The sequence below is a fragment of the Lissotriton vulgaris genome, chromosome 6 (genome assembly GCF_964263255.1).
Source record: "Lissotriton vulgaris chromosome 6, aLisVul1.2, whole genome shotgun sequence".
Taxonomy (NCBI): domain Eukaryota; kingdom Metazoa; phylum Chordata; class Amphibia; order Caudata; family Salamandridae; genus Lissotriton; species Lissotriton vulgaris.
The window spans coordinates 1,557,209,598-1,557,227,275 of NC_141694.1; the positions used below are offsets into that span (position 1 = coordinate 1,557,209,598).

The window sequence follows — 17,678 nt, forward strand, 5'->3', positions numbered from 1 at the left end:
AAATGAAGAGGTAATTAGCTACACTTATTTTCACTATTATGGTATTTTCGTGGGGATACTTTTGTACATGAAGATCTGTATACATCATTGGGGGTAAAATTGAACAGCAGAGCCATTTCCATTTTATACCAGAGACAAACAACAAACGTGCGAAGTAGTACAGACTCCAATGCAAAGAAAAAGGAACTACATTTGTATTTGTGGTATTTTCCGATCTCAAATTTTACATTTGAAATATATCACTCGAAGACAACAGCAACTCAAAGTACTAAATAGCATGAGATAGGTATTTGTAAGACCAAATACCTTGATTTAGGTTTGCAGACTCCACAATCGGGATTCCATTCACAGAACACTGGGCTTCATTCAGTGGTATTAAAGTCACTTGGCCATCAAGGTTTTCAAAGATGCAATGTTCGCTTTCCAAGTCAAGACCATGAAGAACTACAGGCCCAAAGAAAAACAGACAGTGGACACATGAATCAGACATAATTTTTCTTGTACCGGTATATAAAGTAGCAGGCCTTCTCTCATGCAAATGGCTATGACTCTCGGTAGCATGGCATTCCATTTGTAACTGGTAACAACATGTGCATAATATCCATGTAACACTTGAATTCCAACACTGCTCGCAGCACTTTTACAGGAAAACTAAAAAATCTGAATTTTCAAATACTAGGTATTGCAACTGAAGGGGAAGAGTTTGTGTGTTCTACTGTTCTTCCCAGCTATGTTGGGATCTTGTGACAACTCCATATTTACCTCGGTTAGTACCTGGAAAGATTACGGAGTACAAACTTTACTTCAACACAGCATAGTCATCTTTTATGTGAGCAACTCAGTGCTCCTCTATTTTCCTATGAATTCGGCAGCACATGCGGACAATAAAAGTTAAAAAGGTAATGACCTCATATGGGATTAGGAACAAGGCTCTACAAGCAACATACACAAGTGTTGTGTGTTGTGTGGGAGGCTGTCATGATGTGCAAGTGGCTGGCGCAGTGTGTGACCTGTGATCTAAGAAAAGTCCGGCATCACTGGCCCATTATGGGAATGCTTCGCCAAGTGAGAGCGCTCTGTTCTCAGGTTTGCCAAAAGCAATGTATGGGTGGAACAAGGTGCCTAAAGAGCATTAGATACTTGCCATGGAACAGGAAGGTCTGAGAATGAGAGTATGATAGAAAAAGAACATATAACACATGTACAACGATTAGACCTGCACTAAGGAGTGAAATACATGCCCTAGCACAATAAATAACAAGTGCTATTTGATAAATTAGAACACTGAACATAACTTACATAAATATGCTGTGTGAAAACAACAAACAACTACGATAAGAACTATGAGGAGAAGAAACAGGTTAGTGCTATGTAACTTAACAAACTACTCTAAATACAAAAACATGCCACGTATTTACAACACTTATTAAACACTCACGACCCAGCACCAGAAAAAAAAGACTAGTTTCCAAAAGCTCCCACCATAAATGACATTCTGGATCGATTTTCTGAACCATGGGGCCTGTTATGCAGTTGCTTCCATAGGGTGATGCTATAAGCACCTATACTCTGTTGGTCAATGAGCCATGTTGCAGGAATGGTATGGTTTATTGACAATATACACTTAAACCTCTGTAAAAACTTAAATGGGCTCAGAGACAGACGTAGTCATGCAACATTCCAGTATGGTAAGTACTGTAGAGGGGGCAAAGCAAGTCTTGAGCAGACTATCCATCCTCTCCTGTCTGATGATAAAGGAGCTGTGGAGCAAGGGTGACAAAGGAGAGGACGGGCTGGGCGATAATTTCATTGCAGATAGCTTTTATTAACCACTCCTGCTGATATTCTCACTTCATCCCCAATATCGAAAATACCCTCAAAATTACCTAAAGACTAGAAATAGATGAGAAACCACGAGGGGAACTGGAGTAAGGGCAAGAGAAACTAAAGGCTGCCCTGGCAAGCAGAAATGTGTGCCTTATGGCGTTTGGTACTTGTATACCTTTTCTCATTTTACCTCTGCGTTGCTGCACTCCTTAAGCTTACATACACAAAGAAATAATATACCCAATAATCTACACTTGTTAACTAAGAGTAATTTATTCTTCCTATTTTTCACTGAACACATTATTTTTGTAATATTTAAACTAAGAGTTATCGGGTGCTTGTAGACCCGGAGTCTGGAAATCAAGATTTGGCTTTTCTGGCTGCAGATCCACACCCGGAAATACTGTGGCTGGGAGTCAGGAATAGCCAGGCCCACACCTGCCCTCTCCGGGACTATTGTGGGATAATGCGCCATCCTGAAAGTGCACAGCCTCCAACCCCCCCGGAGTTTATAACCCACTCCCCATTAACTCATTGAGTGACATCATTATTTGTGGCCCTGGTATCTCCTAGAAGAGTTAACGGGAACCTATAAGTGACTTCCTGGCTTATGTTCGACATACACTTCTTCTGTAAACAAAGGTTAAAGGTATTTAATGTTCATTTTCTCATTTACAGGTGTGGTGAGGTTAAACACCAAAGATCACTGCAAATGCCCAAGGTCCAGAGTCTGACAATCAGCAGGAAAGCATATAAGTATTGCAGATGCTGGGAAACACATATCTGCATTCTATTTTGACTTTTAAGTAGTTTATACAAATAACTGAAGGAGCCACCCTAGAAAAAGAGAAGCAGCAAGAATGTTTCTACCTCCAAAAGGTTTGTTTCACTTCTTGGAAGAGACATGAGTAAGCAAGGAGTAGGGCAGTGCTCGTGGGAAGTCACCATCACATCGAAAAGCCAATGCTGCTCATGAATGATATCTTTGAGTGTTGCAGAATTGGACCACGATGGATACGTGTCTAAATCAGTGGGTAGATTTCATACTTTCTGCATAGATCCCGCAAAGATAAACACAGTTAGCCTGACTTTAGAATCTAGTGCATCACTGAAATCAGCTGGCACTTAACATATAAATATGCATTCTGAAAGATGATATCCTTCCAGGGCAACTGGATTCTTAACAATCCTTCTGCCTCTCAATTGTTCCTCCAGGTCCACAGGGTATGCTATATCGGTGTGATCAGAGAGATGTTAAGTCTTGAAAGTGTCTCTTTAGCAAGGTCAGCAGCTGAAGAGTGGCTGGATGTCAAAGTCACCAGGCACTGGAAATGCAATCTGGTTCTAATGGACAGAGCAGGCACTGGTGTCGCCAGCTGGAGAGGAGGAATCAGTGGCAGGTGTCCCTTGCATGCCCATCTACAGAGAGAAAGCGAGCAGAAAGTCTAGAACCAGCTGAAAAGACTTCCTAAATTATTCAGATTTGCAAACTGTATGCAAAAACTGGTGAACCCTCCAAATGTGTTTTATTAGGTGTCCACTATTGTTGAAAGATGTACCCCCTCTGGAACACCTACAATTCCACCTATATGGAAAATGTGATCAGACGAAGATCTCACTATACTAACAGAATTTCTGTACAAGTAAATCCCATCTCAGAGAACAACCAGGATCAGGATTTTCCCCTTACAAATTACACTTTCTCCAACCGAATATTGGAGTGTGTTAGTTCATTGAATATTGGGCAACAGGTCTTTATTGTTAGAAAGAGTTAGGAAAATTTGAATAATTACATAACATGTTTTTTTCTTAATGACTGGCCATACAAATGGCACATAGCTGTTGATTTGTGATTATCAGCTATGAAAGGTATGTTTACATAATGTCCACTATATTGTAACCCAATGGACGATGGCCACACTCCCTCCCCATTTCGGGCGTCAGTCATTGGCCAACACTGGGAAGGTTTCTAGGGTACCTAAGGTGCGAGCGACAAAGGATTCCTATTTTTTTTAAAGGGCTTGGATGAAGGAGAACTGCTTCGTTTCTGTGTCAGCCCCCACCCCTCCACCCACCCATGTGCGAGGTATACTGATGTTGCAGATTCCCAACCGGGGCAGCAGGAAGGAGTAGGTGAGTGCTCTCTCCTTCTCCGTTAGGGGGGAAACGGGAAAAAGTCTAAAACGCCATCCTGAAACTGTTTCCTGATTGTGGTCGCAAACCTTTATCATTTCTGTCATGGGTCAGCATTTTTATCAGCACAAGTGGAGTAATGCTGGGGGATAGGAATTTTGTAGATTCCTGAGGATTCTGGATGTTTCCCTCACAGAAATGGAAGGAAAATGCATATTGTCCGGCAAGGTTGTGGAGTAATGCTAGGTGATAGGAATTTTGTAGATTCCTGAGGATTCTGGATGTTTCCCTCACAGAAATGGAAGGAAAATGCATATTGTGCGGCAAGGTTTGAGGTTTGCAGAGCAATGTGGGTATGAAAACCTTGTGGGACAAATGCAAGGCACACCACCCTGGACTACCCTGGTTGTCTTGTTTTTAAAAATGTCTGTGGTTCGTAGGTTTGCATAGGTGGCACCAAAGCACGGCCCCAAATACAGCACCTACCACTATTCCTTATCTCTCAACTTAGCCCTTTAGGGCCTTTTCTGTTGTGGTCTTTTGCCCTCCCCACGCCACAAGTGGGGCATTATTTTTATCGTGAGAAGAGTGGTAAGAAATCTATGATTCCTTGAAGATTCCAGAACTCTATAGCAAAGAAATGTAAGGAAAATATGTATTTCTTACCATGGTTTGATGTTTGCAAGGTCCTCTAGGTAAAATAAACTGAGGGAGCCATGCAAGTTACCACACCCTGGATTCCCACAGGTGTCTAGTTTTCAAACATGTACAAGTTTGCTATATTTTCTTTGGTGCGGGATGAGCTAGTGTCCAAAATCCGCAGTTACCCACTTTGCAAAAAAAAAAAGGTCCTTTTTCAGTGGAAATATGTGATGCGCCCATGTTGTGTTTTGAGCAGTTTCCTGTCGCGAACACTAGGCCTACCCTCATAAGTGAAGTCCCATTTTTATTAGGAGACTAGGGGGTATGCCGGGTGGAGGAAAATTTGACTCCCCACAGATTCCAAAACTTTCCTCCACAGAAATGTGTGAAAAATGTGTTTTTTTAAAGTCCAAGTTTGAGGCTTTCAGGGGATTCTGGGTAAAAAAAACCTGATGAGAGCGGCACTAGTCAACCCACTCTGAATTCCCCCAGGTTTCTAGTTTTCAAAAATAATCAAGTTTGCTAGGTTTCCCTAGATGCCAAAATCCACAGATATACACTTTGCCTAAAAAGGTTAGTTTTGAGTGGAAAAATGTGATGTATCCACAATGTGTTTTGGGACGTTCCCTGTCACAAGCAACAGATCTACCCACACAAGTGAGGTACCATTTTTATATGGAGACTTGGAGGAATGCCAGTAAGAAAGTTTGCGGCTCCCCTCAGATTCCAGAATTCTATCACATAAATGTGAGGAAAATATGCTTTTTTAGTCAAAGTTAGAGGTTTGCCAGAGAATCTGGATAACAAAAACCTTGTAAGAGCCACGCAAGTCACCCCCCCCCCCCCCCCTAGATACGCCTAAGTGTACAGGTTTGTTAGGTTTCTTAATGTGCCAGCTGAGCTAGGGTCCAAAACCTAAAGCTAACCAACATTTGGGAAAAAAGGATCGGTTTTCAGCAGAAATATGTGATGGGTCCATATTGTGTTTTGACACGTTTCCTGACACAGGCAATAGGCCTATTCCATTTGGTACCATTTGTATCGAAAGACTCGTGGGAGGATAGAATAGTAGAACATTTGTTATTATCAATTTAATTTCGCTGCATTTGTGCCTTTCAAGTGTAAGCCAGTGTATTAAAATTTTTTTTTCAAAAATACTCTCTAAATCATATGCAGGTACGGGCACCCACAAATTCAGAGATGTATAAATAACACCTGCACTTAAAATCCATATCTTGTGCCCATTTCAGAAATGCATAGGGTTCTTGATACCAATTTTGCACTCTTCATATTTCACCATATGAATTGGTCTATACTATGGATACAATGAAGCAACACTCTACGGAGCAGCTCAGTTGTTGGCTCAGGGTATCTTGGGTTCTAGGAGAACTTACAATCCCTTTATAGCCCCGCAACCAGAAGGATCTAGCTGAGGTAATGGTATATTGCTTTTGTAAATTGCCCACAGCGCCACAAAGTACAGATGAAAAGGTTGTCACAAATGCCTATTTTTTCCGACTCATTTTCAATATTTCTTTATTCCAACAGTTATTTTCCTGGGGAAAGCCTTGAGGAATCTACACATATGGCCCTTTTCTGAAATTTTGCCTACTTTTCAGATATATGTAGCATTTCTAGATCACCCATGGGTTTCACACTGGTTTCCACCACAAGCTGGAAGTAGGTAAGGAGCACAAAAAATAGGAAAAATGGGCTACTCTTTGAAAAATGCCGAAACTTTGGTACAAAATTAGGTTTGTTGGTTCAGCTCTGCATGTTCCTGAAAGCTGGGAAGATGGTGATTTTAGCACAGGAAACTGTTTGTTGATGCCATTTTTAGGAGTGAAAAAAACCAGACACTTTTATCTAGAGCACCTTTTTCCTAATTTTCTAAAAAAAACTCAAAGGTTTGCTATATTTTGCCTATTTTCTCAGTTGCCTCCGGAGGAGTCCACAAACCCTTGGAACCTTCCTTTAGAATCCCGAGGATGTTGGGGACAAAAGGACGCAAATTTAGCGTGGTTAGATTATGTGGAAAAAAAGTTATTGAGCCTTAAGTGCGAACGACCCCAAACGCCTAAAAAAAAAAAAAAGGGCCCAGCAGTTAAGGGGTTAATGGAACAGATCTATAAAATTATACCATCACTTGTAGCATGGCAGACTAGAGAACAAACAGGGAAAAAAATCACAGAAGGCCAGGTGGCATTCTGTTGAATCAACCCCTGAGCTTTTCTTAATGTAACAACTTGTGCTTTAAGGTGGTTAGTAGAGAACGAGCATGCAAATATATTTTATTCTACCTTGCAATTATAAATCTTGTAAATTTCTTAAACATACACACATGCTCAAAGTAGGACAGTTTTTAAGCAGCTGCAGAGAGCCCCGATTTCTAGTTATTGAAAATCAGACATAGTATAAGAGAGAAGGGTTTTATTCACGCCAAGGAAATGGCAAACTTACCAATGTCTTGCTCTGTTGCTGCATCTTCTCTGCCAACGTAAGTCCGACCCTCCTGTGCACACAAAAAAAAACCAACAAATACCATTCGATGTTTTTCAAATGTAATGTTTTAAAAATATTTACAAAATTTAATATATACAATTGGGCTTCAAATTACTTAAAACAATTTGATTACTTGTTCTAGAGTTCACATATTAAAAATAATTAGGTTTATCCTAGACATTCGGCACAAAGCTATTGAATAGTCATTTATGTTAAACAGTGCACATTGGTTTGAACTATATGGAACGTTTGAACTCTAATGGGTAGTCTCTAAATAACAGACATTTTCCAAATAGTTTCACATTTTAAATTGTTGCGCAACTTGTTTGCGAAAATGTATTACGTGGCACTATCAGTGACACAACCATTAACTGGCAATGTTTTACCTTTAAGTGGTACAATATAATGCCAGTGCTGAGAAGGTCATCATCAATGCCAATTAGATGGGGCAACTCAGAATCCAAAACCACGCCGATTCCTTCCTTCCTTAATGCTAATGTTTGCTCCTGCAAGGAAAAGATAAATATGTATGCTACTTAAAAAGATAACAATTTCGTGTTCATTTGTACGCAAATTTTAAATGCGAACGTAATAACAGCTAACAACTTTGTGAATATTGGCGCTCACTGTTATTTTTTACCTCCTGCTCCTAATCGATTATCTGTTTATATTTCAAGTTACAAATAAACTTTACGATGTATACATATTTTCATGATTTCATGATCAAAAAAGATTAAATATTGACTAGACTAGACTAATAGTTGGGAGTTAATGAGCCAGGAGAACATAAAATAATGTATTAAAATTTGTAAAGAAACAGTGATATCCTGATTATCAAAATTTGAGTATTAGGACAGTAGATGTTTGATATGTTTTAGAGAATTTGCGTACAGCTTTTTTGTGACATGTCTCTGATTTTGCGATCCGACGAAAGATTTTGCAACATCTCAAAATCTCCAGTTGCAGGGAGTCGCAGAACGACCTGCCTAATGAATATTAATGGACAGAAGGATGATCAAATCAAACATTCACCCCCAGTCACAGTTCTGGGTTTAATCCATTTTTTTATGCTCACCACGCCAACCCAGTTTAGACACAGCCATATGCAAATCAGTCTCCACCTCGCTACCCATTGGAACAGTCCAGCCCGAACTGCCAGGCCAGGTCCTCCATGGACCAAAAAAAAGCATCCTGGGACCGGTTTAAGGTGATAAACCCGTCATTAACCTGGCTGATGAGTGGGTCCAGCGCTCACTGTGCTACTGGATTCAAGCTTGCCTGACTGCCTGTCCCTTAACACCAGATAACATTGGCCATCCATATTGCTCCCGAGTATGACTGATGTAAAAAGCCAACAGGTCTTCTTAGGGTTCAACCTGTGAAGACTCTCCTCCTCATTAGAGGAATGCTCCAGGGAGAATAAAGCAGGAAGAGTGATGGACTACCCCACAAAGAAAGATGACACTACCTTTGGCAGAATTGATGCTCAACAAAGCACCAACTTGCCTGGAAAGAAGGTGGTATACTGTGCACCTGCAATTCACTGATGCTGAACAAAGAAATCACCACAACGAGGAGTCTAGGGTCAGTATCCTCAAATAAAATTGTGCATAGGCTTGAAAGATGTGCATATTAAGAAAGTAAGAACTAAATTACGGTCTCACTGTGGAATAAAGAAAGGTGCAGGTGAAAACCTACATAGATGGTGTCCTTCTGCTCTGCGTTGGCTGCACCAAAAATGATGTATGCTGTACCAATATAGGGGCCACTGCGGCATACTGATGTCAGTTCATTTTTGCGACTTTTCACATCAGCAGCAAGGAGCCATGATGAAGACCGAGTACAGGTGTGAGTTTCTAGGGTCCTTTGTAAGGGTAAATCCTCATTGTTTAATCAGGTCACAAAGAGGGGATTATGGGAGTGTTGGTAAGGAATCTGCGGCTCCATGGAGTCTCTCCCAGATAGGGCATTTATGAAGGTAAGTAACTTGTTCTTCTGATACATACTTGTAGCCACAGATTCCTTACCTTAGAATAGCTACCCAATCAATGCCTCCCTGGAGGGGTTTCTGTGACCCCAATTTAGACCAGAAAGACATACAGGACTGGACAGGCAAAATGCCTGTCCTGAAGAACCTCACTGTCCAGGAAGTAATACTTCATGAAAATGTGCAGTGAAGCCCACGTTGCAGCTTGACATATGTCTAGGACTGGAACTCCGCAAGCTGATGTGGTGGTTGCAGCTTTGGCTCTGGTGAGATGAGTGAGTAAACCCTCAGGTGGTTGTTTTTTGGCCAATGTGCAGCAGATTTCCATGCAGAGCACAATTCATATGGAGATGGTTCATTTCTGCACAGGCTTCTCTTTCTGCAACTCAGTGTACCCTACGAAGTGTTGGTCATCCACCCGACATGTGTCCAAAGAACCGGTTATTCAGGATAAAAAGTAGAGTAAGGCGGATGCACAAAGAGAGCCTGCAACTCATTGACTCGCCTAGCTGAAGTAATGGCCACAAGAAAGACGTTTTTGATGGTTAATAACCAAAGAAGGTAGCTGTGTAACAGCTCAAAGGGTGCTGCACATCAGGAAAGTGAGAACTATGTTCAAGTCACATTGGGGCATGAAGAATGGCTAGGGGGAAACCTGTAGCAAAAACTTTTGAAAATCTCATCACAAAGGGTGATTTAATAAGGAATGTTGGTCCGACAACCACAAAAATGCAAAAAAAAGGCTGAAAGATGGCACTTAACTGTGCCCAAAGTACAGCCCTGCTGGGCCAAAGAAGTAACAAATAATAGCACCTGAGAAAGAGGAGCACTTAGTTGATCAATGCTTTTTTGATAATACACACCATGCCACAAATTTGTCCCAGCTGCAGGCATATACCGATTTGATGGAGAAACGTGTGGCTGCCCGTATACACATCACTAACTTCAAGAAGAAGATCGAAGGCTGGTAATTGTCGCTGTTCAAGCTCCATGAATAAAAGCGGAGAGTGTAAAAGTTCAGGTACAGGACTCTACCCTGTTGCGGCGATAGAAGATCCTAATGTTGCCTACACACGTGCCGGTTCTCCGACCCGGGCACTCGGGCCCTCCCTTCTAATTATGTTCATACTATGTACCATCGCTTCTCAGGCTATGGACATGTTTGTACCACGGTACTTTTAATCTAGGAATTGTACTGTCTTGCACTCCCATTTTTAGAAATTATCTAGCTACTACCTCTAACTAGGATGCAGATTAATGCTTAAACTACCGCTGTGATAAATTTTAAGAGGCTGGAATAGTACCCCTCTAACTTTAGTTTATTATACTCATTTTCATTAGGTTACCTGCCCCAATCCCTTGGTCCTGATGAAGACCCCGCAGCAAGGATAACATTTCCTGCACTGATAGGAGGGTCGAAACGTCGACTGTTGTTCTATTTGTGGCAACCTCACGCCAATATTGTGTATATTTATTGTACCTTGTGAAGTATGCCTTTCTAAAAATATTGTCGCCATTCTGTATGGCCATTGCTGCTATATAATTTATAGCTAAAAGGTTTTTTCAAATATTTGATTTTACTGTCACACAATCCTACCACTCCCTTATCCTCACCACTATCACTTCCCTCCTCCCTCCCGGGGCACTGTATGACCTTCAATACAGTTGACTGTTTGCTACATGTATCTATTACACTTGATCCCTCAGTGAATAAAACTCTGTGGATCTTATAATTGTTTTTTGATTTACTCATTGAATTGTGTAAATTGTTCCTTGTCTACACTGGGACCCCTTCCTCCTAGTACCTATTGAACCCAGGTCCCAGTGACTATATTTGGGTAACCCACTCATTTATAACCTAATGAAGAGGCAGCGTGACCGAAGGACTGATGCTTATGCTGAAAAGGCTCGGTATACCAGTCTCTACATGCTGAATCTGGAGCCACAAGACTGACTTGGGCCCGATTGTCCCTGATCTTCTTGAGAGCTCTGAGCAGGAGTGGTATTGGCACAAAGGCGAACAGGAAGCTGAAGCACTACTAGTGATCCACTAGGCATCAATGGCTGAGTTTGTCTGGCTTGGCGTTCAGAGAGCCACCCAGGTGTTCAACCACCAGGGAAATGCCCTTGTGTTCCAGCCATGTCCCAAGACATAGCACCTCTTGACAAAGGGTCCACAACCCACCCACCATGCTTGTTGCAGCACCACCTGGCGGTGGTGATGTCTGTGACCACCTGCATTAGCCTTCTCAAGATTGAGGATAGAAAGGCCTTCAATGCCATGTGACTCAACCAAAGTTTCAACAAGTTTATGTGGAGTCCAGACTCTGCCGGAGACCAGAGTCCTCTGATTTCTAGCTCTCCCAGATGGGCATCCCAGCCCAGGAGTGACACATCTGTCACTACAGTCAGCTCTGGTTGGGGAAGGGAGAAGGGTTGCCACTGATCCAATTGCGGTGCATTAGCCACCGATGCAGGTCTTTTGCAGTTCCCACTGAGATCTGTACCATGTCGGAGAGATTCCCCTGATGCTGCATCCATCGGAACTTCAGACACACTGCAGTGCTCACATATGCCTATGTGCATGTGTTACCAGCAGGATAATGGAGGCTATGGGGCCTTGCAGACTCAGCGTCTTTCTCAACGAAATCCAGGATAGAGGATGAAACATCAGTATCATAGCACGTGTTTCCTGGAGTCGCCGTTTGAGAGGAGAAGCCAGAAACTGCACCATGTCCAGAGCAGCTCAAAGAAATGGAGCGTCTGAGAGGGAGTCAGGAGTGACGTTGGCACATTGATAATGAACCTCAATGAGTACCGGAGGCTCGTCATAGTCTGGAGGTAGGCGACAACTACCTGCCTTCAACATCCAATTGTCAAGATAGGAGAAGACTAGACCCCAAGACATGCGAAGGTATGCTACAACCACTGCATTCGCCTTGGTTAACTTAGAGGGGTGCTGGTAAGGACGAAGCGAAAGCACTGCAAACTGAAAGTGCTTGTGGCCCACCATGAACTGCATGTAATGTCAGTTTGCGGGCAGGACTGGGATGTGAAAATGTGTGTCCTACAAATCCAATGTTACCATCAAGCCTCTCAGGCCTAGGGAAGAAATAAATTGAGCTAGTGTGTGCATTTAGAACTTCTTCTGTTTGAGGAAAAGATTCAGAAGGTGCAGTTCTAGTATAGGTCGAAGGCCTCTGTCCTTCTTGGGCACCAGAAAGTAGCAGGAATAGCAACCACGACCTACTTCTGATGCTGGCACCCTCTCTATATAGAGAGCCAACACTTCCTGGCAGAGTAAGGCAAGATGGTCCGACGTCAACTGTCTAAAGTGGCTGGCATGGGTGGGGGGGGGCAGCCACAAAGGGGATAAAGTATTCCCTTTGTACAATCTGTAGTACCCAATGGTCTGATGTTATTGACCTCCAGTGGAGCAGGTGATGTTGTATCCTGCCCCCCACTGGATGCCCATGATAGTCGGAGGGCAAACTAAAGGGGCTTGGAGGCTGCAGCTGCAGGGGGAGTGGTAATTGGCCTGACCTCTGATTACCTGTCCCACGTGTTCTGTGGAAACAACGTCCTCGGTCGCGAAAAAGTGTGGAAGCTTGCTGGCCGTGGTGGCTTGGAGGGTATTCACATGGTTGGAAATCCCTTCCGTGGCCACAAAAGTGGTGAAAGGTAGACTGGGGTTGGAGGAGAGTGGGAGCACACTGCCTCACATCCCAACACTCAGTTTGCCCCGATGCATCATAGTAAATGCAGTGCATGATAACACTTACTTCAGCGTCAGGCTTTAGTTTTTCACCCTGGTTGGTGCAGCCAGTGCTGTGTATCTCTAAACAAGTGTGTAGGAGAGTAGGGTCTGCAATCCTATGATCACCCAGATTTTTTGCTTTTGTTTCACTGGTTTACGACTTTCTCTGGCTGTGGGCCTGCCAATCAGACCCACAGCCTGGCTGTTCTCTTTCTAAATTACGATGTGTACCGTAGGTGCATTTACCAATTGGTACTGGGCCACCTTATCAGACCCTGTAACTCAGGGCATAGGTGTACCCAGGGCCGCCAGGGGCTGCAGCATGTATTATGCCACCCCTGGCTGGCCTCCTAAATTTGACACAACTGGCTGCATGACAGCTGGGGCGAAGTCGTGTAATCACCCTTTGCTTTAGATATAGTAGCTCTATATCTAACCATACAATGGACACCCGAGTTCCTATCAGTCACTCCTACGGCAGGCCTTGACAATCCTGAAGGCAGAGTGCATGGGCTCGTGTGAACTGTGTTCTGGCCCGAGCCGAGCCGGTTGCAGCTTGCGGAGAAAAGACCCAATGGCTGTTCCAGGATAACGCGTACCACATCGGTAACTTCGGTGTCGCGTTATCAAGACATGTCGAGTAAGGTGTCATACGAATCGGGGTGCTGCCCTCTCACCAACCCTGGCGACGAGGTTAGCATTCCGCCCTTCTAGAGGGACACGACATGTACGTAACTGTGAACCCCGGTTAAAGTTAACGAAAGCCTCAGCTCCACAAAATGGATGCTGCCACCACAGACACGAGTCTGACCTCCTGCTGCTGGGAGTCCTTCCAGCGAGGAGCGCTTGGACAAAGGGTTTCCTGTCGAGGGCGGTGTTCGCACCGTCCCAGACAGGGTTTGTGTATTCTGGGTAGGTAGGGCTTCTGCGAGAAGGTGACTGCGGAGTGGCACCCCGGTGCTCACTACGCATCTGCCGGTTAGAACCAGTTCCAGGGGCGACAGCCCTGGCCTGGGGAAAGTCCGGCAGGGGAGAGGGGTGTAACTACCCCCCTTCCTGGTCCCACCCTTAGGGCAGGACCTAGTCATGTACCCACCCCTTTCTTTAGGATAAAGGCCGGAGCGGGGACCCTTCCAAATTAGATCATCTTTGAATCAAGAATACTTTCTACGAAAGGACTTCAAGACTCTTCTCAAGATTTCTCCCTTGTGGCTAAGGAGTAGTCACCCTGCATCAGCGGGCACCATCTAAGAACTCTGCGGTTTGCTGTAAGTCCTTCCTCAAGGAATCCGACGGCCCAGCTCGACGAGAACCGGCTTCCCTGGCACCTCTGACCTCTACCCACGTCATCAGCTCAGCTGTGATCTGTGGGTGCGACGCGACCTCGAGGGACCGGCCATCATCAGAACCTGCACGCTCTTAAAACCAGCACGACCATCGAGGTAACTCTCTGGTGAGTGCACTGGGGTCCGAGAAGCCCCAACCCTGAGCCGCTCCAGCTCCGAAGTGCAGTCTCCCAGCATCTCCACGATCTGCGTGGGGCCCTTCTGCTCGCTGCTCAGCACGTTGTCTGGTCACTAGCCGCTGGCTTGTGTCCTTCTGTGACGACATCCGAGAATCATCACCGCCGGTCTGGTTGCTCCAGACTGGCCCTTGCTTCCATCTTTTCGAGAAGCACCCCGGACCCTCCTGGTCCACTCAAGACGCCATCTTAGGCCCACCACGTGGCCCTGAGATTTGCCAAGGCTTGTTGCCCCATCCTGGGCCCAGCGACGCCGACAGCATCATCCTTCGTGGGACAGCTCGCACCTCCACCGTGGTCGCCGACAACGCCTCCTGGTCCGTGAGACTGCAGAGCCTAGCGTCGCCCACTCACCTGGTCGAGGTGACGGCCAACTGGTGCCTTCCTGGTATCCTCTGACTACTGGCTAGTAGTACGAACTTGGTCCCCTCTGCTTTCAGGTTCCATCAATCTTCGATCCAGGCTTGGATCTCTACGAACTATTCATCACTGGTCGCCGGCCAGCAACTCCTTTTCTTCCGGCTCCTGGCTCGTCAGCGAAGACCCCGACGCCTGTAAGACTTGTGCAGCCGCAGCCCTCGTGGCTAGGTAACTCGGCATTTCGGTGCCTGCATAGCCTCCTTACTCTAGGGTCCCGAGTCCCTCGCTTCCGACTTGCCTTAACCTTTCCGTGTCCTCGGACACTTGTTTAAACGTGCACTTGAAGTATTTGCTAAAGAGATTTGGTTTGTGCTTAGTACCCTGTCCTCATAAAGAGTACAGGGCTGTTGTGATTCTTAATAAATATTGTTTATTTTCATAACACTTGTGTGGTGTCCTTTCACTGGGTGTTCAAGGGGTACATGTGTGGTAAACAGCTGGCTTAACGCGCCCTCTTGAGTCTTTAGCCTTAGACTGCTCGTATCCACGCTACTAGGATAGCTGGTCTATAGGTTGACTTACAACCAAACACCATAAGGGTCGTTGGAACGATACATAGCGGTCGCTAGAATAGCGAACGTTGCATATCGGGCCAACTTCCCACATTGGTGAGCAGCGGTTGGGATTTGAGCTTGCTGTTGTTTTACCACACGTATCCTAAGAATATCTTGTTGAAAGATCGCACAAGTACTGTTAGTACATATAACTAAAAGCTTAGAATACTCTGAGTTCTACTGAACCAGCTGTTGTAGCTCCTCAAGGCTTATCACACCTTGGCTACAACTCTTAGCAAGGGAACAGTAGGAAAACACATAGTGTAGGTAGGTGCATCACTTACACCACACTAGAAACAGTATGTCGGGCCAAGGAGGAAACTCTGAGTCTCCCCTTGTGTCAGTTGACCCCTCACAGGTCATCCCTTCAGGATATACTGTGCTGAGCTTCAAGGAGTTAAGACGACTGTGTCACTCCAGGAAGATTCAGCAGGGGTCTAACCCCACAACGTCCTTTCTGATTGGTCTCTTGGAGACTTATGATGCCAGGAGAGCTGAGAAACTTCGTAGCTCTTCTAATCCAGAAGGAGACATGCCTCCCCTCGAGGGAACCCGGGACGATCCTGACCTCATCCACCTCGCAACTGAGAACGAAGATGGCGAGGAGGATGAGGATGAGGATCTCTCTGGGGACGAGGCAGATAAGGGACAGGTAGAAGTCGTCAGACTAACACGGTCCAACTTAAGCAAACATGATAGTGGTACTGGGGGAACCCCGGCGCAGCTGTCAGGTCCGCTTAACATGGGGAATGGACGAGCCAGATCTCTGTCAAGAGACTCTGGCAGATCCCTTCATACCAATGGCTCTCACAACTCTTCTCAAAGAGGGATGACGTCCCCTCAGAGGAGAGTGTACGAAGCGAAGGAAAGGGCAGCTAATCTGAGGATCGAAAGGGAAGAACTTGCCCTGGCCAAGGAAAAGCTTGCTTTTGCTAGAGAGCAACAGTTAAGTGGGGTAGTCCCCACTGGTGGCAGCAATGTACCTAGTAATAGGGAAAAGAGTTTCGATACGAAACACCTTGGGAAGATAGTGCCCCCCTTTAAACAAGGGGACGACATCCACAAATGGATTACTGCTTTGGAGAGGGCCTGCACTGTGCAGGGTGTTCCCCAGAGTCAGTGGGCAGCTATCTTGTGGCTCTCCTTTGAAGGAAAAGGAAGAGACAAGCTCCTCACCACAAGGGTAGAGGACGCTAACAATTACCAAGTCTTGAAGAATACACTCGTTGAAGGGTTCGGCCTAACCACTGAGCAGTACAGGGTGCTGTTCAGGGATACCCAGAAAACGCAGTCTCAAGATTGGTCTGACTTTGTCGATTGTGCCACTAAGGCTTTTGAGGGCTGGTTGCTGGGCAGTAAGGTTACTGATTACGAAGGATTGTATAATTTGATGATGAGAGAACAAATTTTAAACAATTGTCAGAACCAGTTGTTGCATCAGCATCTTGTCGACTCGGATCTGACCTCTCCCCAAGAATTGGGAAAGAAGGCAGACAGATGGGTTCGTACAAGAGTTAAACAGAACCAGGGCCAGAATCAAGGTGGTCAGAAGAAAGCAGACCAGAAGGGTAAAGATTCTAAAGGGGAACAAAATGACCAGAAGTCTTCGACAGGTCCCCAACAACCCAAAGAGGGTGGGGGTCAGGCTCCCCAAAAGAAGAAAGAAGGCCAATCCAAAAGATGGTGCCAGTACTGTAAAAGTAAATCTCACTGGTTTAGTGAGTGCACCAAGAAAGGAGGAGGGCAGACTCCTGCCACTGCAGCCCCTAAGGCACCTGTGCCCCCTAGTACAGTCAGCAGTGGTAGTGCGCCTCCCAAGGGTTTAGTAGGGTTAACCCTGGGTTCTGAGGGGCGTGACAACTTAGTTGGCACACTCACTCAGGCTGTCCTTGTCAGTACAGGGGACGTGGACGTGTCCCCTGACGTAAGCCCCAATACTTTGGGCAAATATCGACAGACGCCTTTCATAAATGGAAAGATGGCTCAGGCCTATAGGGACACTTGTGCCAGCGTCACCATGGTGACGCCTAACTTTGTGGACCCTGGACAGATCATGCCAGGTACAGAATTCCTGGTGACCAATGCAAGCAATGTCACTACCAATCACAGTATGGCAATTGTAGCTTTCTCCTGGGGAGGGGTAACTGGCCAAAAGAAGGTTGTAGTTAGTCCAGACCTCCCAGTGGATTGTTTGTTGGGCAATGATTTGGAGTCGTCACAATGGTCAGAAGTGGAGCACCGGACTCACATGGAAATGTTAGGTTTGCCAGCACATGTGTTCGCTGTGACTAGGTCACAGGTCAGGAAATGCCCCACTGAACAGGTGCTGGATCC

The 17,678-nt window shown here is 45.1% G+C and overlaps 1 protein-coding gene across 3 annotated transcripts in view; it reads right to left on the reverse strand.

Moving 5' to 3' along the window:
- Positions 1–17,678, reverse strand: part of KIF16B (kinesin family member 16B) — a 1,618,961-nt gene that overhangs the window by 784,775 nt on the left and 816,508 nt on the right. For all 3 annotated transcript variants that reach the window (XR_015296683.1, XM_086927730.1, XM_086927729.1), the window contains exons 13-15: positions 7,491–7,610; positions 7,063–7,114; positions 307–444 (exon numbers count right to left, since the gene is read on the reverse strand). Coding sequence is in view for 2 of the 3 variants with exons in the window: in XM_086927730.1 (XP_086783856.1) it covers positions 307–444; positions 7,063–7,114; positions 7,491–7,610 (310 nt within the window). In the remaining variant the exon portion in view is untranslated. The remainder of the gene's footprint in view (positions 1–306; positions 445–7,062; positions 7,115–7,490; positions 7,611–17,678) is intronic.